The 23,693-nt window shown below is 46.0% G+C and overlaps 1 protein-coding gene across 3 annotated transcripts in view; it reads left to right on the top strand.

The window, feature by feature from the left end:
* Nucleotides 1–23,693, top strand: part of robo1 (roundabout, axon guidance receptor, homolog 1 (Drosophila)) — a 368,608-nt gene that overhangs the window by 300,233 nt on the left and 44,682 nt on the right. For 2 of the 3 annotated variants that reach the window (XM_043701427.1, XM_043701425.1), the window contains 5 exons: nucleotides 1,000–1,121; nucleotides 8,501–8,672; nucleotides 10,065–10,268; nucleotides 19,373–19,399; nucleotides 23,404–23,446. In XM_043701427.1, coding sequence (XP_043557362.1) covers nucleotides 1,000–1,121; nucleotides 8,501–8,672; nucleotides 10,065–10,268; nucleotides 19,373–19,399; nucleotides 23,404–23,446 — 568 coding nt within the window. The remainder of the gene's footprint in view (nucleotides 1–999; nucleotides 1,122–8,500; nucleotides 8,673–10,064; nucleotides 10,269–19,372; nucleotides 19,400–23,403; nucleotides 23,447–23,693) is intronic. The other variant, XM_043701428.1, reaches the window with a different exon arrangement.

Below are 23,693 nucleotides of genomic sequence, written 5' to 3'. Positions count from 1 at the left end.
TCGGCCCTTAGAGCCTGCTTCACCATTCAATATGATCATGGCTGACTATCCAACTCAGTCCCCTGCTCCTGCTTTCTGCCCCATACTCTTTGATCCCTTTAGTCCTAAGAACTATACCTAATGTCATAGAGTCACAGAGATGTACAGCATGGAAACAGACCCTTTGGTCTAACGTCCATGCCGACCAGATATCCCAACCCAATCTAGTCCCACCTGCCAGCACCTGGCCCATATCTAAACTCTTCCTATTCATTTTCCCATCCAAATGCATCTTAAATGTTGTAATTGTACCAGCCACCACCACTTCCTCTGGCAGCTCATTCCATACACGTACCACCCTCTGTGTGAAAAAGATGCCCCTTAGGTCTCCTTTATATCTTTCCCCTCTCAACCTAAACCTATGCCCTCTAGTTCTGGATTCCCCAACCCCAGGGAAAAGACTTTGTCTATTTACTCTCTCCATGCTCCTCATAATTTTGTAAACCTCTATAAGGTCACCCCTCAGCCTCTGATGCTCCAGGGAAAACAGCCCCAGCCTATTCAGCTTCTCCCTATAGCTCAAATCCTCTAACCCTGGCAACATCCTTGTAAATCTTTTCTGAACCCTTTCAGGTTTCACAACATCTTTCCGATAGGAAGGAGACCAGAATTGCACGCAATATTCCAACAGTGTCCGAACGAATGTCCTGTATAGCTGCAACATGACCTCCCAACCCCTGTACTCAATACTCTGACCAATAAAGGGAAGCATACCAAACACCTTCTTCAGTATCCTGTCTACTGTCTTTCAATGTTTTGGCCTCAATTGCTTTCAGTGGCAGAGTTCCGCAGGCCCACCGCTCTCTGGGTGAAGACATTTCTCCTCATCTCAGGAACAATTATGTTTGTAAATGGGATCAGGGTGCATGTCAGATAACGGAGTCAGGAATCAGTCTTTCAGTCTCTGTGTTGATATCGGACACTAACACCTGATTTTACTTCCTCCCTCGGACGGAGCAGCTCCCAGTGCCCCCCCTCAGAGCGTCACAGTCACACTGAATGATGGGAATGGGACTGGCATCGTGGTTGCTTGGCAACCACCCCCAGAAGACTCTCTGAACGGTGATCTCCAGGAGTACAAGGTATGGCCTCACCTAACCTGATATCACAGCAGCCCCCAGGCCTCCTGCACATTTCCCTGGTTTTAATCTCTCCGTCACTGGAGGCCGTGCCTCATCCCTGCCTGTGCCCCATGCTCCGTTATCCCCTGTCAATCCCCCCGAGACTCTCTGCCCACCCAAAGGTGGCTTCTTAAAACTGAACCACTCAGACATTTTGAGTACATCGGCCATCGGTGATCGCAGCAGACAAAAGGTCAAGCTGCCCGCTTCCTCAGCTTCCTCTTTTAACACCTACAGATCACCTTTGTTTATCGGATGTGTACAGTGCACTTACTAAGCACTGAAGACCATAAGATGTAGCAGAGGAAGTGGATCATTCAGCCCATCATGTCCACTCCAGCACTCATAGCAGATCAGAGCATCCTCAACTCCACTTTCCTGTCATTTCCCCAGAATGGGAGGTGCTGGCCTGGTGGTGTTATCACTAGCCTCTGAATCCAGACACCTAGGTCATTTTCTGGACACCTGGGTTCAAATCCTGCCATGACAGAATTCCATTGTTAGTGGGATTTGATTTTAATTAAGGAAAACATTCAGAATTAGCAGTCTAATGATGACTATAGGAAACCATCGCTGATTGTCAGGAAAAACCCACCTGGGTCACTAATGCCCTTTCGGGAAGGAAACTGCCATCCTTACCTGGTCTGGCCAACATGTGATTCCAGACCCACAGCAATGGGGTTGGCTCTTCCCTGCCCTCTGGACAATTAGGGATGGGCTATAAATGCTGGCCAGGCCAGTGATACCTGTAGCCTTTGAACAAAACATAAAAACCTTGAATTCCGTCACCAATTAAAACTCTCCTTAATGTTGTTCTTAATGATGGACAACACTGTGGTAAAGAAATCCACAGATTCACTCCCCTCTGAGAGAGGAAATTTCCCCTCAGCTCTATTTTAAATGTCTAGATTAGAGTGGTGCTGGAAAAGCACAGCAGGTCAGGCAACATCCGAGGAACAGGAAAATTGATGTTTCGGGCAAAAGCCCTTCATCAGGAATAAGGCATTTTAAATGTGCAACCCCTTATTCTGAGATGATGCCCATTGGTCGGAGAGTCTCTCACAAGGGGAAACAACCTTTCCATATTTACCTTGCCAAAGACCCCTAATGATCTGATATTTTTCAATAAGGCCATCTCTCATTCTTTAAAACAGCAACTTGCTGCAGAAATCCCACGAGGGGATGATTATAGTGCTCAGCAACACTTGTGTCTAGCTGCAGCCTGTCTTCCTGTTGTTTGGTCCAGCCTTATCTCTCGGACCCCCGCCCGCCTTCCCACTCAATGGGCTCCACAAACACACTGTGAAAGCTGACTTTGTTCTCAGTGGAAACCTAGCCCCACCTGCTGGAAAAGGCTGCAGTTACTAGTCCTCCCTGACGGATCTCCTTGCCCTCGCTCAGCAGCAGTGATCCGTTCAGACTGAGCTTTCTTTCACAAGTTAAACAAAATGACCGAGCTGCTGCTGCCGTTTCATTTAACTCCTCGCTGTGAATTCCTAATGATATTCGATGAAAGGTTTTCAAGCAGTAGGCATATGAGCTTCGGTAACGAGAGTCTGGCTTTGGCTAAGACGGAGTCTAAGGACGGTAGAAAAGGCTGGCATTCCCAGTAAGGGGAATAGGGTTCAGTTAGAGGGGAAATTAGAAAACCAGAATTAAAGGAGGAAGTAACAGTGCAGAACTCAGGGGAGGTTTATTAAAGTCTCCAGCACAGACACAAATAGGACAGTGTATATGGAAAGGATTAGCAATCAAACTTCAAGCACACTGGACAAACAAATGACAATGAGAAGAGGGACGGTTAATACAGGATTAAAGGTGTTATATCTGAATGCACACAGTGTAAGGAATAAAGTAAATGAGCTTGTGGCGCAGATTGAAATTGGTAGATATGATGTGGTGAGCATCACAGAGAAGCAGCTGCAAAAGGTTCAGGATTGGGAGCTGAATATTCAAAGATGTACATCCTATAGAAAAGATAGGCAGATGGGCTGAGGACGTGGGGTTGCCTTATTGGTAAAAAATGAAATTAAATCAATAGTAAGAAACGAAGTAGGGTCAGATGGTGTAAAACCTGTGTGGGTAGAACTGAGGAACCGTAAATATAAAAAACACCATAGATGGAGTTATGTACAGGCCTCCAAACAATAATCAGAAGCTGGGGTGCAAGATACACCAGGAACTAGAAAACATGTCGGAAAGGCAAAGTTACAGTGATCATGGGGGATATGCAGGTGGACTGGGAAAATCAGGTTAGCAGTGGATCGCAAGAAAAGGAATTTGTGGAATGTCTATGAGATGGCTTTTTGGAGCAGCTTGTGGAGGAGCCCATTAGGGAACAGGTAATACTGGATTTAGTGTTGTGCAGACTTGATAAGGGAGCTTAAGGTGAAGGGACCCTTAGGAGGTAGTGATCATAAAATGATGGAATTTACTCTGCAATTTGAGAGGGAGAAGATAGAATCAGAGGTAACGGTGCTACAGCTGAATAAAGGCAATGACACAACCATGAGGGAGGAGCTTGGTAGAATTGATTGGGAGAGGAGCTGAGCAGGAAAGATAATGGAACAGCAATGGCAGGAGTTTCTGGTAGTCATGCAGGAGATACAACAGGGATTCATCCCGCAGAAAAAGAAGCGTGTACAGGGAGAATGATGCAACCATGGCTGACCAGGAAAGTCGGGGACAGCATAAAAGTGAAACAGAAAGCATATAAAGTAGTGAAGCACAGTGGAAATTGGGAAGCTTAAAGACCAACAGAGGACAACAAAAAAGAGAAATAAGGAGGGGGAAGATTAAATATGGGGGTCAGCTAGCCAGTAATATAAAAGAAGACTGTAAGAGTTTCTTTCGATATATAAAGGGCAAAAGAGAGCAAAAAGTGGACATTGGACCGCTGGAAAATGACACAGGAGACATAGTAGTATGAAACAAGGAAATGACTGAAGAATTGAATAATAACTTTGTCTCAGTCTTCATGGTGAAGACACAAGTAATATCCCAAAAATCCAAGAGAGTGAGGGGACAGAGCTGAGTATGGTGGCCATCACCAAGGAGAAGGTGCTAGAAAAGCTGAATGGCCAGGAGAAATCACCTGGACGAGATGGGCTACACCCCAGAGTTCGAAGGGAGCTAGCTGAAAAGATAGTGGAGGAGATAGCGGTGACCTTTCAGGAATAGCTAGAATCAGGGAGGGTCCCAGAGGACTGGAAAATTACTAACGTGACTCCCCTCTTTGAAAAGAGAGTACAGCTGAAGATGGAAAATTACAGACCAATTAGTCTAACCTCAGCCATGGCTAAGATACTGGAATCCTTCATGATAGATGAGATTTCTGAATATTTGGGAGTGTATGGTAAACTAGGGCAGAGTCAGCATGGTTTCATCAAGGGGAGGTTATGCCTGACAAATCTGCTAGAATCTTTGAGGATGTAACGAGCAGGATAGACCAAGAAGAGCCAATGGATGTCATTTACCTGGACTGCAAGAAGGCCAATGCCACACAGGAGGCTGCTGAGTAAGGTAAGGAGTCAGAGGCAAGGTGCGAGCATGGACAGAAGCTTGGCTGTCTGGCAGAAAGCAGAGAGTGGGAATAAAAGGATCCTTCTCAGGATAACAGCCAGTGACAAGTGGTGTTCTGCAAGGCTCAGTTTTGGGATCACAACATTTCATTTTATATATTAACGATCTAGGTGAAGGAACTGAGGGCATTATGGGTAAATTTGCAGATGTAACAAAGATAGGCAGAGGGACAGGTAACATTAAGGAGATGGGGAGGCTGCAGAAGGATTTGGGCAGGTTAGGAGAGTGGGCAAAGAAGTGGCAGGTAGAGTACAACATGGGAAAGTGTGACGTCATGTACATTGATAGGAAGAATAGAGGCATGGACTACTTTCTAAATGGGGTCAAAATTCAGAAGTCTGAAGTGCAGAGACACTTGGGAGTTGTGGTCCAGGATTCTCTCAAGGTAAACTTGCAGGCTGAGTCAGTAGTTAGGAAGGCAAATGCAATGATGGCATTTATTTTGAGAGGAATTGAATTTAAAAGGAGAGACGTACTTCTGAAGCTCTACAAGGCTCTGGAAACGTCTTCAGCCAGAGGGTGGGGAATCTGTGGAATTCACTGCCACAGAAGGCTGTGGGGGCCAGAGCATTGAGTATATGTAAGATGGAGATATATGGGTTCTTGATTGTCAGGGGGATCAAGGGTTATGGGGAGAACATGAGAGAATGGCGATGAGGAACTTATCAGCTGTGATTGAATGGCAGGGCAGACTGGATGGGCTGAATGGCCTAATATCTGCTCCAACGCCTTATGGTTGTATCCCATGCAGATATTCAGAATTATGAAGGACATTCGATTGTGAGAACTTGTTTCCAGTGGCAGGAAGGACAGGAGTAAGAGGCAGGATCCAAACAGGTCACCTGCACTGGCTCTCCTTTGTCTCATGTGCATGTATCTCCTCAAAGAATTCAAACAGATTTGTCAGGAATTGCATTGTGCTGACTCAGCCCTGTTTAACCATGCACTTCCAAACCTTCTACTATCTCATCCTTAATAACAGACTCTAAAATCTTACCCACACCAAAGGTCAGACTAACCAGCTTCTAATCTCCTGTCTTCTGCCTCCCTCCCTTCTTAAATTACATTAGCCATTTTCCTGTTGTCTCGAACCTTCCCTGACTCCAGTGATTCCTGAATGATCACCACTAATGGCTGTACAATCTCCTGAGCTATCTCCTTCAGAATCCTGGGGTGTAGCCCATCTGGTCCAGGTGATGTATCCACCATCAGACTTTTCAGCTTCTCCAGCACCTCCTCCTGAGTGATGGCCGCTACACTCACCTCTGCCCCTGATTCTCTTGAGTACCTGTTCAGTTTATCTACCATTTCTTTGTTCTTCTCCAGCCTCATTTTCCAGTGGTCCAATGTCCAAGAGGCAAGGGCAAGAGACCATGGGAAGCAGAGGTGTTGTTACTTGCAGTATCTTAGGAATCAAAGCTGGTAAGAAGTCCTGAGTAGCTGAGAAGGCAATGGTAGCTTATTGCAACTTTGGAGGAACCAAAGAATGTTCCTCCATATTTCTAATAGGTCAATGTTGGTTGTGAGGATCTTGGGACTCACAGGAGCCCCAGGAGCTATTTGGTAACTGGAAATGGGGGTGAAGGAAGCCCACAAGCAGTACTTTATTGCTGGAACAGCACAGCAGGTCAGGCAGCATCCAGGGAACAGGAGATGCCCCAGGAGCTATTTGGTAACTGGAAATGGGGGTGAAGGAAGCCCACAAGCAGTACTTGCTTGGTGCAATTGAGAGCTTGGAGTTCAGTGAAAACTAGGGGCAAAGCCAGCTTTGTGGAGGTAGCTGTCTGTGAAAGAACTGAAATTGTGCCTTGGGTTGGTCCCGGAATACCACCTGAAGAATCCAAAGGAGGGCAGACGCAGGAAAAGAGAATGAACCATTGGGATGTGAATTGTCATTGAGATAGAGCAAGGAGGAGTGGCTTTGAGGAAGCATCAAGGCATTGAAAGTGATCATTTGGAGTCTCTCGATAAGGAGACAAAATTTTGTGAGATTTGGTGACACAATGTGCTACCGATGACTGAGGGAGTTCCAGAGAAATCCATAGGATCTGACTACGGCTGCTATTGTGACCAATCATATCTGCTAAAGACCATCAGCCTGACAACAACTTGCTGATTGGTAGTCAATGATCATGTGGCTGTGAATGACACTTTGAGAAACCTTTGGCCTGCTGAAAGGACAGGTGATTGAGTGAAGACACCTGAAGAAAGCCGTTGTGTTTCTGTATCCAGTTGCTGCTGCCTGTTGCCTTTAGCCAGTCAGGCAAAGCTGGCAGATGTTCTTCCTTCAAGAGCATTCAAGAACCAGATGTGTTTTTCCAACAATTGACAATGGAGTCATGGGCTTCAGTTCAGTGGACAGGCAGGGTAAATTAGGGAATGCTGTGTGTTTTAATTACATTTTGTGGTGATCTCAGTGATTGTTAGGTTAAAGGATCAGAACACTTTCCAAAATGGGTAATATCAGTTTACAACCAGGAATGTCAACATTGAGGCATCCCACTCCACCTTGTGTACAGCTGTGGGTAGTGAAGGATTAGTTTTAGTGTACGATTACATTTTTTGACTGGAGTCAGAAGCACAATTTTTTTTCCCTAGGAAGGAGTTTTAAGTAGTTCAAGGGGCACTTATGGTGCAGTGGTAGCGTCCCTACCTCTGAGCCTAGGAATCCGGTTCATTCCCACCTGCTCCAGAGGTGTGTATTAACATTTCTACACAAGTTGATTAGAAGTTATGTTGTATAATACAGGGAACAAGTTACCTCAATGTGAATGTTTAGTTTGTGCAAATACTAGGTCAGCAGTGTTTGGATCAAGATCTGCAGGTGATTGAAAGCTGAGCAAGTCTAAGCTCTCAGTTTTATGACTACTCATTCAAGAAGATTTCACAATTTACATGAAAGAATTGGGAAGCACCAGTTGAGTCAAACTTAAAGATTTGAGTTAGAGCAGTAAACTCTCTGGATTTGATGCATTATAGGGATGGGGATGGGAATAGATGAAAACTTAACTGCATTTTAAGAATTTTCAAACTGTGTTATATTTTTGGTGGCTTTGTTTATTTCATTTTACCATTTTCCCCATGATGGAATAAACATTTGTTGTAAAAGAGATTCTTCAGCCTTGTGCTTCTGTTTCAATGAAAGGTAAAGTCACCACAGTCTTTTCAGACCAGAGAAGTGCTCTCTCATTAGAGAGAGATGATTGGTGGCGATTTAACCTGAAGTGAGGGGGGAGATTGAGAAGGAGAGTCTTTCACGGTAATCTCAGCCGGTGTGGGAATGGAACCACACTGTTGGCATCAGGCTGAATGACTAATCAGCTATCCAGCCAACTGAGCTAACTGACCCCAAGATGATTGCCATGTTCAAATAAAAGGGAATGATCCATCAAATCAGGTTTCCTTTTGCGATCTGACTTATCCACTAGTAACATTGGGAACCTTTTGTGTGTGTGTGACTGTACTTCTGTGTGTTTGAGTGCGTGTGCACAAAGATGTGTGAGAGTGAGTGTGTCTGTGTGAGTATGTGTCTGTGTGTGCAAAGTGTTTGAGTATATGCCTGAATGTGTGTGTGTGTATGTGAGTGGGTGTGTGTAAGTGTGTGTGAGTGTGAATGTGTGTGTGTGTGAGTCTGTGTGTGAGAGTGTGAGTGTGTGTGAATGTAAGTGTGTGTGAGCGTAAGTGTGTGCTGTTAATGGGTAAACTGACAACCATGGGGCTGAAAGCTGCTGTAACCCTCTCTCTGCTCCCTGCCGTAGGTCTGGTGCCTGGGGAATGAGAGCCGCTACCACATTAACCGGACAGTGGCGGGCACAGCGCTGTCCGTCGTCATCCCATCTCTCGCCCCTGGGGTGCGCTATCGTGTCGAGGTGGCAGCCAGCAACAGAGCAGGCCATGGGGTGAAGAGTGAAGCTCAGTACATTCAACTTGGTGAGTGAGTGTGTGTGTCCCGATCAGCCTGTGTTCCAGAGCTGACAGTGAGCAGTCCCTCTGCCTGAAACATGCCACTGTCTGTTTGGGTAAATGTGATCTTCCAGTGTTTTCACTCTCTCACCAGCCATCCATTACTGCCACTGACTGGTTTCTGATTCTGCCTATGTCTCTGTGATGCTTTCCTCGTCGGCATCTCAGCTTGGGAATTTGACATCATCTTGTCTGGGAATCAGCAGTTAATAAAAATGTCCTTGAGCTGAAAGGCTGTCCAAGAAAGAATGGTGCCCCTAAATCTCTCTCTCTCTGTCTCTCTCTCTTTCTCTCTCTCTCTCTCTCTGTCTGTGTCTCTCTCTCTTTCTCTGTCTGTTTATCTCCCTCGCTTTGTTAACCTGCTCTTATTTCTCTCTTTCCGTTTCACTCTGTCTGACTCTGTCAGTCTCTCTCTGTCTCCTTCTCTGTCTGTTTCTTTCCCCATGTCTGCCTGCCTCCTTCTGTCCATCCACGTCTTTTGTCTCCTGTCTGTCTCTTTCAGTCTCTCATACACTCTCTTTCCCTGTGTCAGCTTTTCTGAACTCTCTGTGTGTCTGTCTCGCTCTGCTCAGTCTCTATCCCTGTGTCTGCCTCTCTATCATTACCTCTCAGTTTCTCTCCATCCATATCAACCATTCTCTCCATCCTGATCTCCTTCACTCTCCCACCCTCTTTCTCAGTTTTTGTCCCCAGTCCTATCCACCTCTTCTGAGGATGGTTCAGTCTAATGTTACTGGGCCAGTGATCCAGAACTCCAGGCTATTGTTCTGAGGACATGGATTTGAAACCTGCAGCACCTTGCCCCCAACATCCCAACCTCCCTGACATGGCAGATGGCAAACATTTGAAGTCAATAAAAATCTGGAATAGAAAGATGGTCTAATGGTGAACCATTGCTGATTCTTGGAAAATCCCATCTGGTTCACTAATGTCATTACCTGACATCCTTACCTGGTCTGGCCTACAGGTGACTCCAGTCCCACAGCAATGTAGTTGATTCTCAATTGCCCTCTGGGCAATTAGGGATGGACAATAAATGCTAGTTTGGCCAGTGATGTCCTCATCCCACCAATCATTGTTTGTTGTAATTGCAAGTCTGAAATGTTCACTCCATTTTTCTCTTCCTGGATGTTTTGCATTTTCTGAGTCTTTGTTTGCGATTTCAAGGATCTGTAATATTTTAACGTGTCATTTTCATGACAGGATAACCTGCAGAAACTTACTCTGTTGCATCATCCAGTGGGCAGCACCTGCCACTGCAGCGTGACTGTTTATATCAGAAAATGAGCTGGTCTCAATAAGACACTACCCCCCAGTAATGGCAGCTTTCTCTGAACCTGCTTTCATGTTCTCCCGCAGATTCTTTCGGAAGACTGAGCCCAGAGCAGTCAGATGACCAGGTCAGCCTATCCCAGCAGATTTCCGATGTGGTGAAACAGCCGGCATTCATCGCTGGGATTGGTGCGGCGTGTTGGATCATCCTGATGGTCTTCAGTATCTGGCTGTACCGACACCGAAAGAAACGCAGCGGTTTAACCAGCAGCTACGCTGGTATGAGGAAAGGTGACATGGTTTTCCCTTCACTGTGTAGGGGTAGAGGGAGCTTTATGTTGTATTTAATCCTGTGCTGTCTCTGTCCTGGGAGTATTCGATGGGGACAGTGTAGAGAGAGCTTTACTCTGTATCTCACCCTGTGCTGTCCATGTCCTGGGAATGTTTGATGGGGAAAGTGTAGGGGGAGCTTTACTCTGTATCTAACTCCGTGCTGTCTCTGACCTGGGAGTGTTAGATGGGGACACTGTAGAGGGAGCTTTACCCTGTATCTAACTCCGTGCTGTCCCTGTCCTGGGAGTGTTTGATGGGGACAGTGTAGAGGGAGCTTTACCCTGTATCTAACCCCATGCTGCACCTGTCCTGGGAATGTTTGATGGGGACAGTGTAGAGGGAGCTTTACTCTGTATCTAACCCCGTGCTTCTCTGTCCTGGGAGCATTTGATGGGGATAGTGTAGAGGGAGATTTAATTTCAGTGTAGTGAGAGTATTATTTTCAGTTTACTGCCAGTTGAAGAGAGTAGAGATGGTTTGACCTGTGTGTAGCTGCTGCTGTTCATGAGGCACAGATACACCATCAGTGCTGTCAGGGAGGCAATTCCAGGATTTTCACCCAGTGACAGTGAAAGAACAGCGATATATTACCAAATCAGGATGGTGAGTGGCTTGGAGGGGAACTCGCAGGGGGTGGTGTTCCCATGTATCTGCTGCCCTCGTCCTTCTAGATGGAAGTGGTCGTGGGTTTGGAAGGCGCTGTGTAAGGATCCTCAGTGAGTCACTGTCATGAATCTTGGATATAGACACATTGCTGCAGCTGAGCATCAGTGGTGGAGGGGGTGAATGTTAAAGGTGCCTCTCCGCGCATCCACTTTGCCCCTCACTTCCCACTCTTCACCTGCTCCCTCCTTACCCCCCATCCCCCAATATACCTGCCCCTCCCTCTCACCCTTGTGCCAACACTGTCCTACCACTCCCAATTCCCAAAACATCATCCTCACCACCCAAAGCCCCTATGGCTTCCCCTGGCCCTTAGCATGTCCCTCACTCTCACTGCAACACACTCCCTGTACTGTAATCCCCCTGAGCTGAGGCCAACATTCTAATATTAATTTGTCTTAAAGCCACCATTCAATTTTTTTTTGTCATTTCTGTGCTTTGAATCCTAATGCTCACTGCTCTGCTCTGTCACCCTGATCACAAATCTCAATCTCTTTGTTCCCATGGTGGATGAGCTCACATGCCTCCACACTGGATTCTCTGTGTTGATGTTTTGCCTGGTCCTGACAGTGTCTGGTTCCTGCATCATTCGCCAGACCAGCTAATTTTACACTGTCCACAAACATTGACAAACAGCCTTCGATTCTTCATTAGAATCCATTCAACAAGGTCAGTGTCAGACAGACAACACACCCAAGCAAACTATCAGCACTGTCCTCCTATTTTTCTACCTTTGTTTTAATGTCACTCGGTTTTGTTTATTGATATTTGATCTAGACCTCCCTGTGTTACATAAGTACTACTCTGTGAATTTACCTCGGCTTTCTCTGATTGCATTTCCTTAACAGCTCCTTTCCATCTTTGTCCTGATTGATATGGACTCTTCATTTCCCTGTTTATTAATTATTAATTACTGCTAAAGCTCTTTTCCCCTTCACCTCTCCTGAATAAAATGACCCCTGACTTTACTGAAACTAATTTCAAATTCTACAGAAAATGAAACCTGATTCCCTCTTCCACCCATTCAGTCATAATGTTCCTAGTTTGTGTAATTTCGATAGTCCATTGTCGGTAAGTGTGTATATGGGTGTGTGTGTGTCTAGGTGTTTTTTAAGTGGATGTGTGTCTGGGTGTGCATGTGTCTTCATATGTGTGTGTGCTTGGGCATGTTTTTGAAGAGTGTATGTTCGCATGTGTGTGTGCATATCTATGTGCATGAGTGTGTGTATGTGTTTATATGTGTGTGTCTGTATATAATGTAAAAGTTGTGTATGTTTGTATATGTGTGTCTGCTTATGTTTGTGTGTGTACATTTGTAAATAACATATATGCACGTGTCTCTCTCTCTGTATTAGTGTGTATGCGTGACTATATATATGTGTGTGTATGTATATATCAGTTTATAAATATTTACCTATTTCTGAATGTATCTCTGGGTGAAATCTTATAGTCGTTAGAATGACATGAGCTGTAAATGGAAATCTGTTTGGATTGGGTGAGAATCTAGGAGAACCTATTTCAATATTTCAACCACCCCAATGAAGTTCTCTAATAGAGTTCAGGACATCAAGATGAGATTCCCAGCAGGCAGAGGCAAGTTATTTGTTAAAGAGGGATTGTCACTTGTTAATGACCTTACTTATTGCCCATCTCCCCTCATTAATATGGAGCTATCTATCCCACCACCAGCCATAAACTAGACGCTGAGAATTCCTGCCTCACCAGACTGAGTGGGCACCTGGCCAAGTCAGATCATAGCTCGGTCCAAAGGACCTACATGTTAGACACTGGGCACCAACATCTCAGGACACACTCCATCAACACCAGCCACACACAGCCCACATCCACGCACATTGGCATCTGACATGTGCTAGCCTTGAAGAACCCTCATGACACCTCTCTGATCCATTTACAGTCTGACTCTACCCCTCAGGCTGCCTGCTAATTCTCACTATAAAGCTACAAGAAGGGCACTGTGTGCTGAGGGACACACACCCAGCTCAGGGAGTGCACCAGGCTGTATATCCATCCTCTTTACTCACTCTCACAGTGCTCACTCACTCACTCTCACAGTGCTCACTACTCACTCACTCACTCTCACAGTGCTCAATCACTCACTTAATCACACAGTGCTCACTCACTCACTCTCAGCGTGCTCACTCACTCACTCACTCTCAGCGTGCTCACTCACTCACTCTCTCTCAGTTGGAGATCCCAGGCTCACATGATTGCTGTCCTGCCTTGCCTTTTGCCACAGACACAAAGCCAGGAAGCTTGTCATGGTTGCCAATATTCCTCTGTCGAGTCGAGAGAGAGAGAGAGCCTCCATTCAGAGAATGTCAGCCCAGTAAGTCAATAAGACCATTCCAGGGACATAGACACAGTCCGTCAGTCACTCGGAGTGGCTGGAGTCAGGACCCTCTCCTTGTAATGTTGAGGAGCTGAATGTTGGAAAGTCCACCACTCAGCTTGGCTCTTTGTGCCGTATTGTGGGCATTTCCCCCCGATACATGAGAGAGGTGGGTATTAAGGGAAGATGAAACTGGATGTCTCAGCTGTTAGTGTTGGTGGGAGTTGGAGAGTGTTCTGAGTGAGGGAGCAGGCAGCACAGAGTGATATCGGGGTGTGGGTGTCAGTGAGTGAGGGAGGATGCTACAGGCAATAGCGAGAGGGCTGGAGCAGGAGGCTTGCTGGGAGCTAGGTCAGTAGCAGATGGTGATCCATACCCTGACAAGCCATTGAGTTCTGGGCATTCCTCCAGATGGCAGAGACTGCACTGACCCAGGCAACAACCACAGATCAGGCCGACGATGGTGTGCAATTGTCAAATTCTGGGTTTTTGAAGGATGGAGATGCCACACTGTCCACCAGGGCCTCCAGGTTCCTGTCCACAAAACACCACCATCCCCCCCCTGTCTGCCATCTCAGGGACAAATGTCAGGACTGATGCAGGGCAGCTTGCTCTGATGGTCCCCATCTGTGCGCACGCTGACTATCTAAGGGGGATACCTGTCTGTTCTGGGATATCCCGGCAGTGGGAAGTTATTGTGACTGGACCAAGTTGTATAATGAAGAGAGAGTCAGACACGAGGGGCACGCTGGAGAATGGGCAGGTCATTAATGAGGTGAGTTTAGTAAAGTGGAGGGGGAATACTCACTCAGCTGTGAGGAGAGAAGCCAACCATGAGACTGGTATATTTGAGGATGGGTCACCGGACCCGAAACGTTAACTCTGATTTCTCGCTCCACAGATGTTGCCAGACCTGCTGAGCTTTTCCAGCAATTTCTTTTTTTCTTTATGAAACTTGATAGTATTGACCCTTAGCTGAAACAATATAAGAATCACTCTCGTGTGCCAACATGGTTGTAAATACGTACCTGTACATGGATGTTTGCAGGTGAATCTGTATATGAGTGTGTATATGTATCCATATCTGCATTTGTATATCTGTGCGAGAGACTTGGTCATCATTGTGAATCTCCCTGTAGTTGAATAATTTCTTCACGTCCATCATCATTATCCTCGTGAATACCCTCAGACTCGAAGAGACTGAGTGAAGAGCATCCATAGTTTGAATCATCTCCATGAGATTAACCTGGGCACAACCATCTTCAGAATGAAAGAGGGACACATGCGTTCGTAATGAGGTCAGATACCAGCTGTTCAGAGTCAGAGAGTCACAGAGATGTACAGCACGGAAACAGACCCTTCGATCCAACCCGTCCATGCCGACCGGATATCCTAACCCAATCTAGTCCCACCTGTCAGCACCTGGCCCATATCCCTCCAGTACCTTTTACAGTTGCAGTAAGACTTCTCTACCATTAAACTCCAACTCTGGCTCCTATTCTCCTAAACCCAATCCCTTCAGGGACCTTGACTCATTTCTCTCTATGCAGACCCATCTATCAACACCACTTCTCCTGCCCATTCCAGCACATTCTGCTGTACCATGCTAACCCTCCCTAACCCCAACCCTCAGCTTCTGTGCCACCTTCTCCAGCTCTCCAATGCCCTCATGTTACCCATGGTTTCCAATGGCCAAATGCCCAATTTGATGTTGAGTAATGAGGTGGTTGCACCACGTTCCTCATTATCTTTCCTTTGTATCTCCTTTGATGCACGACAAGGTTATTTATCAAAGAAACACACAGGTAACTGCGGTTATTCCTAGTCATATACCCATCCAAATGCCTTTTAAATGTTGCAATTCTACCAGCCTCCACCACTTCCTCTGGCATTTCATTCCTTACACGTACCACCCACTGCATGAAAAAGTTGCCCCATAGGTCTCTTTCCACTATGAGGAGAAAGTGAGGTCTGCAGATGCTGGAGATCAAAGTTGAAACTTTATTGCTGGAACAGCACAGCAGGTCAGGCAGCATCCAGGGAACAGGAGATTCGACGTTTAGGGCACAGGCCCTTCTTCAGGAATTCCTGAAGAAGGGCCTGTGCCCGAAACGTCGAATCTCCTGTTCCCTGGATGCTGCCTGACCTGCTGTGCTGTTCCAGCAATAAAGTTTCAACTCTTTCCACTATGCCCTCTAGTTTTGGACCCTCCCACCCCAGGGAAAAGACCTTGTCTATTTACCCTATCCATGCCCGTCTTGATTTTATAAACCTCTATAAGGTCACCCCTCAGTCTCTGAAGGCCCCAGTCGATTCAGCCTCTCCCTGTAGCTCAAACCCTCCAATAAAGAGATTCAATAACGAGAGGTCATGCTTTTAAGGTGAGCGGTGGAAAGTTTAAGGGGGATACATGCAGCAAGTACTTTACACAGAGGGTAGTGGGTGTCTGGAAGGTGTTGCCAGCAGAGGTGGTAGAGGCAGGCACGGTAGATTCATTTAAGATGCATCCAAACCGATGCATGAGTAGGTGGGGAGCAGAGGGATACAGATGCTTAGGAATTGGGCGACAGGTTTAGACAGTAGATTTGGATCAGTTCAGGCTTGGAGGGCCGAAGGGCCTGTTCCTGGGCTGTACATTTTCTCTGTTCTTTTTCCTATCGTTTGTTTAATTGCTCACTCACTCCCAACCACCTGTTTTTAAAAAGCTCGTTTCACATTCCCATCAAACCACCAAATTGTTCATCCCCAGTTCTTTTTTCAAAGAAATACTGTCATTGCAAACACAACTTGTTTGTCTCCAACTTCATCCTCTCCACCCTCCACCCTCCCTAAAATAATTTTGAACAACATCCTGCTTTGTTTCTTTCTACAATATTGTAACCGCAGTTACCTGTGTGTTCCTTTGATAAATAACCTTGTCGTGTATCAAAGGAGATACAAAAGAAAGACAACAAAGAAACCTGTTTAATGAGGAACATGGTGCAACCACCTCATTACTCAACATCAAATTGGGCATTTGGCCATTGGAAACCATGGGTAACATGAGGGCATTGGAGAGCTGGAGAAGGTGGCACAGAAGCTGAGGGTTGGGGTTAGGGAGGGTAAGCATGGTACAGCAGAATGTGCTGGATGGGCAGGAGGAGTGGTGTTGATAGATGGGTCTGCATAGAGAGAAATGAGTCAAGGTCCCTGAAGGGATTGGGTTTAGGAGAATAGGAGCCAGAGTTGGAGTTTAATGGTAGAGAAGTCTTACTGCAACTGTAAAAGGTACTGGGAAGACCACTCTTGGAATACTGTGGGCAGTTCTAGTCCCCCTTATTTAAGGAAAGATATCATTTCATTGGAGGCAGCTCAGAGAAGGTTCACTAGGATGATCCCTGGGATGGAGGGATTATCTTATGAGCAGAGACCAAACAGTTTGGAGTTTAGAAGAATTTGAGGTGATCTCATTGAAACATTTAGGATTCTTAAGGGGCTTGATAGGGTGAATCCTGAGAGGATGTTCCCCCTCATTGGAGAGTCTGGGGACAGAGGGCACCAAAATAAAGGGGTGCCAATGTAAGACTGAGATGAGGAGGGATTTCTTCTCTCAAAGGGTTGTGAGTCTTTAGAACTCCTTGCCTCAGAGAGCTGTGGAGACAAAGTCCTTGTGGATATTTAAGGCTGAGATCGATTCTTGATCAATCGGGGAATCTAGGGTTATAAGGAAAGGCAAGAAAGTGGAGATGAGGAACATCTGGGATCAGCCATTATCCTATTGACTGGTGGAACAGGCTGAATGGGCCAAAGGGTCTACTTCTGCTCCTGTTTCTTATGTTCTTAGGATTTGTCATAGACCTGAAGCTGAGAAGCTGCAAAAATGGTTGAGACAAATTGGTGGACAGTATGGGTGGAATGGGCCAAATGGCCTCTTCACACTTAGATACTGACGGTCTCCTCACTGAGAGAGTTCAGCGGTGACTTGCACTGTCTCAATAATATATTATGTGCAGTTAGAATGAGAGTTCACTAGGTATTACTGAACCTAAATATTGCTGGAAAGAGATTTGGCATCAAAATATTCCACCTGGTACTCATCAGGACTGATGCAAGAATGCCAAATTTCAAACCACCACAACAACTTGCTGTTCATTGGTTCGCAAGTCAATTCTAATTGGTTGAGGTGTTGCTATGGAGAAAGCCCTAGGGTTCCTCAAACTGCTGGGTAATTCAAAAAGGAGCAAGACTTGAACATATTCCTTTTGTTTGCAGAACACTGACCCCCCCAACCCCCCCCCTCAGAGTGTCTGTCTCTTCCAACAAACATAAAGGAGTCACATTATTACCTTGACAGATTATCTTTTATTTAGTGCTCAGAGAAACCCAACAGTGCAGAAAGAGGCCATTTGGCCCATCAGGTCTGCACCAACCTTCCAAAGAGCATCCCACCCAGACCCAAGCCTCCACCCTCCCTACAATCCTGTATTCCCCAGGCTAATCCACCCAGCCTGCACATCCCTGGACATCATGGGGCAATCCACCTAACCTGCACATCTTTGGACTGTGGGAGGAAATTCATGCAGACATGGGGAAAACTTGAAGACTTCACACAGATAGTCACCCAAGGCTAGAATCGAACCTGGGTCCCTGGTGCTCTGAGGCAGCAGTGCTAACCACCGAGGCACCATGCTGCCAACTTGTTGGTGTAGTTAGTAGTGCCTTCACAGTTCTACTGCGTGGTATTTGTGTGAGTCGTGTTTTACAGTTAAGCAGCATCCTGTATAAGTTTCAGTGCCAGTATGATGCCAGGTACATAGCCTGAGTCCCAACCATTGGCTGATCCAATCAAGCAGTATGTAAGCTACTGAACATATGAAGAATACAGGCTGTACACAACCAGCCAATGTTTGCAAAGCACAAAAGGAAACAATTACTGTTAGCTGGGATTCCATGATTGAGCAACTTTGGTGTTAATAGTTGATTGTGATTGTTTGAATATGGCACTTTTACAATTTGTCCTGAGAGCAAAATATAAAACTTCGGCAAATTGTCTCTTTACAATAAAACGGCAATAGTGTAGAACTCCTGCAGGGACAAGTAGCATCATTACAATCTCCATTGTTTCCATCTCTTCATCTTTTTATTCTTGACACTCCTTTTTCTCTTTGCTTCCTGGTCAATTTTTAAATGTATTCTGTTTCATTTCTTTAGCTCAGGCCCAAGAGTGAAACAATGTCCTGAATTAGAAATGATACAGGAAACACAGAGCCTGATTTAATGGAGGATTTAATAAACACGGTTCCTCATTTAATGGAGAATTTAATAAATGTAGTCCCTGATTTAATAAACTATACAGTAAACACAGTCCCTGATTTACTTAGAACAATACAGCACAGGAACAGACCCTTCAGCCCACTGTGTCTGTGCAAACTAAACACAGTCCCTGATTTAATGGAGGATACAGTAAACACCATTCCTGATTTAATAGAGGATTTGGTGAACACACTCTGACTTATTTTAGAATATTGAGCAAGTCTTTTTTTTTTAAGATGTATCTGACTCCCAAATTGAAAGCAGGAAGCAGATTTGAACATGTCGAATCCCCATGTGACTATAAACATGGACGAGTAGGTTCAAGCTGAGGAAAGAGATGGAAAAGACTGGTATTGTTTACTCATGGTGGGCTGATGGATTCCTGGCTTGACAGAGCAGTCAGGGGAAGCCCTGGAATCCATTGTAGGATCTTCAAGCAGCTTTGGTGTCTCTGAACCACTGTCAGTGTTTCTGCTCTTTAACCTGACTGTCTTAACATAAGGGGGGAACTGTCAGCGAGCTTGGAATTATTGAGTATCCAGATGGGATTGAGGAGTTAATCACATTTTGCCTGAAATTCTATTGGTGCATGGACAGATTAAGCAATCATTGAATTCTCCGGAGTTTGGGATGGAGAGGAACTGTAGGTAGAATGAGTTTGAATTTCATCTTGCAGATTTGTTTTGTCACAACAATTTACAAATGCCTCCCCCACTTCCTACAGTCAGATAACCTCTCTTTTGCTTCTTTCTTTCAGTCCCCTCTTTCACATTCACACCGACAGGTAAATATTCCAGTTTCTTTCATGTTTTCCTGCGCTGGAATGTTGTTATCTTGCTGTTATGATGCTGCCTTCTGCTCCTGGACAGCTTCCCCCACAACTCTGGCTCAACCTTATTTCGAGACTAATTTTTAACATTATTGACCAACAATGAACATCTGTGTGAGATTCTCAGTCCATCGTCAAATTTTAAACCTGCCTTTCTGAACAGCAAGGTCTCAAGATTTCAATGGGGTTCTGATGTAGATCAGCTAATATCTGATGGGTTGAATGGTCTCTTCATAGAATCGTACGGTGCAGAAAGAGGCCACTCTGCCCATCATTCCTCCACTGACTTTGTGAACACATCCAACACACTGTTCTTTCTCCAAGGACTTGCACTTGCTCCTGTATTGTCAGCCTTTTGAGATCTATATGTTCTGGCCCTTTTCTGTCACCTGCCTGCATCTTACTCACCCCGAGAATGTTGCTGAGCATAATGGACCAGGGTTAGAGTGCGTGTGTGCACAGAGAATAGGTGATTTGACTGGAGTTTCTTTGGCTGAGGGGAAATGTTCAACAAAAGCTGACTGGACTTTTTCTCTCAACGTAATCACATGATAAGCACTGGTCTGACAGAGAAGCCTGATCTTTGTGTTAGTGACTTGAAGGGGATTGCTGCTTGTATATGGACTGCACTGATACTGGGAACACTGGTCCTGACATTGACATAGTTAAACAACTTTTTTTGGACATGGGCATCCCTGGCTAGATGAGCATTTGTTACCTGTCCCTAGTTGCCCCTTGAGAAGGTGGGGGTGAGCTGCCTTCTTGAACCGCTGCAGTCCATGTGCTGTAGGTTGACCCACAAAGCCCTTGGGGGGAGTTCCAGGGTCTTGACCCAGCGACAGTGAAGGAATGACAATATTTGTCCAAGTCAGGATGGTGAGTGTCTTGGTGGGGAATTTGCAACCGGTGTTATTCCCATGTACCTACTGCCCTTGTCCTTCCAGATGGAAGTGGTGACGGGTTTGAAAGGTGCTGTCTGTGGACCTTTAGTGAATTCCTGCAGTGCATCTTGTAGATAGTACACACTACTGCTACTGAGCATCGATGTGAAGAGAGAGGCTGTTTGTGGATGTGGTGTCAATCAAGCAGGCTACTTTGTCCTGGATGGTGTCAAGCTTCTTGAGTGCTGTTGGAGCTGCACCCATCCAGGCAAGTGAGGAGCATTCCAGCACACTCTTGCCTTATGCCTTGTAGATAGTGGACAGGCTTTGGGGAGTCAGGAGGTGAGTAACGCACCTCTGTATTCCTAGCTTCTGACCTGATGTTGTAGCCACTGTGTTTATGTGGCGAGTCCAGTTGAGTTTATGGTCAATGGTTTGTCCCTTGTAGATAGTGCACAGGCTTTGGGGAGAGTTAAGAGCTGAGTTACTCATTGCAGTATTCCTTGCCTCTGACTTGGTTTCATAATATTTGTGTCGAAGGCCCATTTACATACGCTGCTATTAAGGCGATCAAGTGAAGAAGTGCTCATTCCGTTCTTAGTTCGGACTGTGGTTCTCCATCGCTGTGGGGCTCAGGAACCACCAAATAATCTGTGAGGAGCAGCATGACAAGAAACTGGTATCATTTCCAGCAACAAACAAAAACAGAAGCTGCAGGAGAAACACGGCATCTGTGCACCGAGAAATGGAGCTAAAGTTTCCGATCCAGTGACCCTTCATCAGTAGCAGCTAGGAAATCATAAAATTGTACTGGTGCAGAAAAAGGCCAGTCTGCCCATTGTGTCTGTGCTGGCGCTCTAAATCACAGAATCCCAAAACAGGAGTAGGTGATGAGTCGACACTGACTGACCCTCCAAGAGCAACCCACCCAGTCTCACGTCTCTACCCTATCCCTGTAATCCCACATTTCCCATGGCTAACCCACCGAGCCTGCGCAATATGGGTAATTTAGCACAGCCAATCCACCTACCCTTTGGGAGGAAACTGGAGCAACCAGGGGGTATCGGCGGTGGCTCAGTGGTTAGCACTGCTGCCTCACAGCACCGGGGGGCCCGGGTTCGATTCCAGCCTCAGGCGATTGTCTGTGTGGAGTTTGCACATTCTCCCTGTGAGTGCTCCGGTTTCCTCCCACAATCCAAAGATGTGTAGGTTAGGTGAATTGGGGATGCTAAATTGCCCGTAGTGTCCAGGTGCATTATTCAGGGTGATAGGTGGGGAAGTGGGTCACTCTTCAGAGGGTTGGTGTGGACTTGTTGGGCCAAATGGCCTGTTCCCACATTGTATGGATTCTATGAATCCCACATAGACACGAGGAGAATGTGCAAACTCCACACAGACAGTTTCCTGAGGCAGGAATCGAACCCGGATCCCTGGCACTGTGAGTCACTGTGCCATCCTAAGGGTAACATAGCACCCTATGATGCTGTATTAATTCTGTCATCAGGGTAATATGGCATCCTGGGGTGCTATATTACCCTGATAACAGAAGCTGGGAAGGAAAAGGAGTGAACAGACACAACATTACAGCACAGTACAGTACAGGCCCTTCAGCCCTTGATGTTGTGCTGACCTGTGGAACTGAAGCTGAAGCCCATCTAACCTACACTATTCCATTCTCGTCCATATGCCTACCCAGTGACCATTTAAATGACCTTAAAGTTGGCAAGTCTACTACTGTTGCAGGCAGGCCGTTCCACGCCCCCTACTACTCTCTGAGTAAAGAAACTACCTCTGAAATCAGTCCTATATCTATCACCCTTCAATTTAAAGCTATGTCCCCTCGTGCTAGCCATCACCATCTGAGGAAAAAGGCTCTCCCTGTCCACCCTATGTAATCCTCTGATTATCTTATATGTTTCAATTAAGTCACCCCTAAACCTTCTTATCTCTAATGAAAACACCCTCAAGTCCTTCAGCCTCTTCTAGTAAGACCTTCCCTCCATACCAGGCAACATCCTAGTAAATCTCCTCTGAACCCTTTCCAAAACTTCCACATCCTTGCGGTGACCAGAACTGTGTGCAATACTCCCAAGTGCAGCTGCACCAGAGTTTTGTACAGCTGCAGCATGACCTTGTGGCTCCGAAACTCAATCCCTCTCCCAATAAAAGCTAACACACCATATGCCTTCACAACAACCTGGGTGGCAACTTTCAGGGATCTATGGACATAGACACCAAGATCTCTCCGAGATAGATGGAGATAGAGCAGAAAGGATAGACAGACAGATAGTAAGCCAGGGAAGACGAGAAGTGATAGGTAGGTGCTAATGGGACTGTGAGTGGATGAAAATGGGTTGGCTGTGATGAAAGATCCTCATGCCTTAACAAGCCCAGGGTGTGGGGGTGGGTAGGATGTGGAAGGAGCTGAGAGTGTGTTGCTGGAAAAGCACAACATGTCAGGCAGCATCTGAGGAGCAGGAAAATTGACGTTTTGGTCAAAAGCCTTCCATTAGGAATGTGGAAGGAGCTGCTCAGACCCAAAAGTTGTTAAAGTCAATATTGATTCCTTCCGGCGGTAAGGCCCTGCTATGAAATGAGTCACTTTCAGCACAGTCATCTTACTTTCCACCACTCACAGCCCCATTATCACCTATCTAGCTTCTCTTCTGCCCTGCTTACTGTCAACAATTCCTTTTTCTGATTAACATTCTTTCTTTCTCTCTCTGGGCTGTGTCTCTATTTCCTTTTCTTGCCCCAGCCCCTGATATTAGCATATTGATGACTTCCCAGTGGCAATCACTTCTGAGTGAGGAAAGGTCACTGGACACGAAATGTGAACTCTGCTTTCCTTCCACAGATGCTGCCAGACCTGCTGTGTTTCTCCAGCACTTTCTGCTTTTTGTTTGCTTCAGATCCTCAGCCCCTGCAGTTCTTTGTTATACCATTTCCCCAAAGCTGATCCATGGAATCCTCCTAGGAATTAAACGGTTGGGATTTACAGAGATGTGGGGCTAGCGATTATTCATTGATTCACCCACTGTGTGGTGTCTAACACGATGCATTTGTTTTTGGTTACAGTGGCCTATCAGAGAGGGGGTGAAAGTGTGAGCAGCGGAGCAAGGTAAGCTGAATGTGAAGTGGTTACTTGGGCAAGGGCAGAGACCTGGGCTGGGTCAACTGGGGTTAGTCAGGCCAGGTGGGGGAGAGAGAGAGAGAGAGAGTGTGTGTGTGTGTGCGTGTGTGCACGTGCGAGTGTGTTACTGTGCGTCTGAGTGTCTGTATGTGTGTGCATGTGTTTGTGTGGGTGTGTGTGTGTGAGAAAGGGAGAGAGAGTGTGTGTCTGTGTATATGCGCATGTGTGTTACTGT

This window comes from Chiloscyllium plagiosum, chromosome 12 (assembly GCF_004010195.1).
Source record: "Chiloscyllium plagiosum isolate BGI_BamShark_2017 chromosome 12, ASM401019v2, whole genome shotgun sequence".
In the NCBI taxonomy this organism is placed as follows: domain Eukaryota; kingdom Metazoa; phylum Chordata; class Chondrichthyes; order Orectolobiformes; family Hemiscylliidae; genus Chiloscyllium; species Chiloscyllium plagiosum.
The sequence above is the reverse complement of the archived record's forward strand: the minus strand, read 5'-3'. Positions and strand labels throughout refer to the sequence as shown.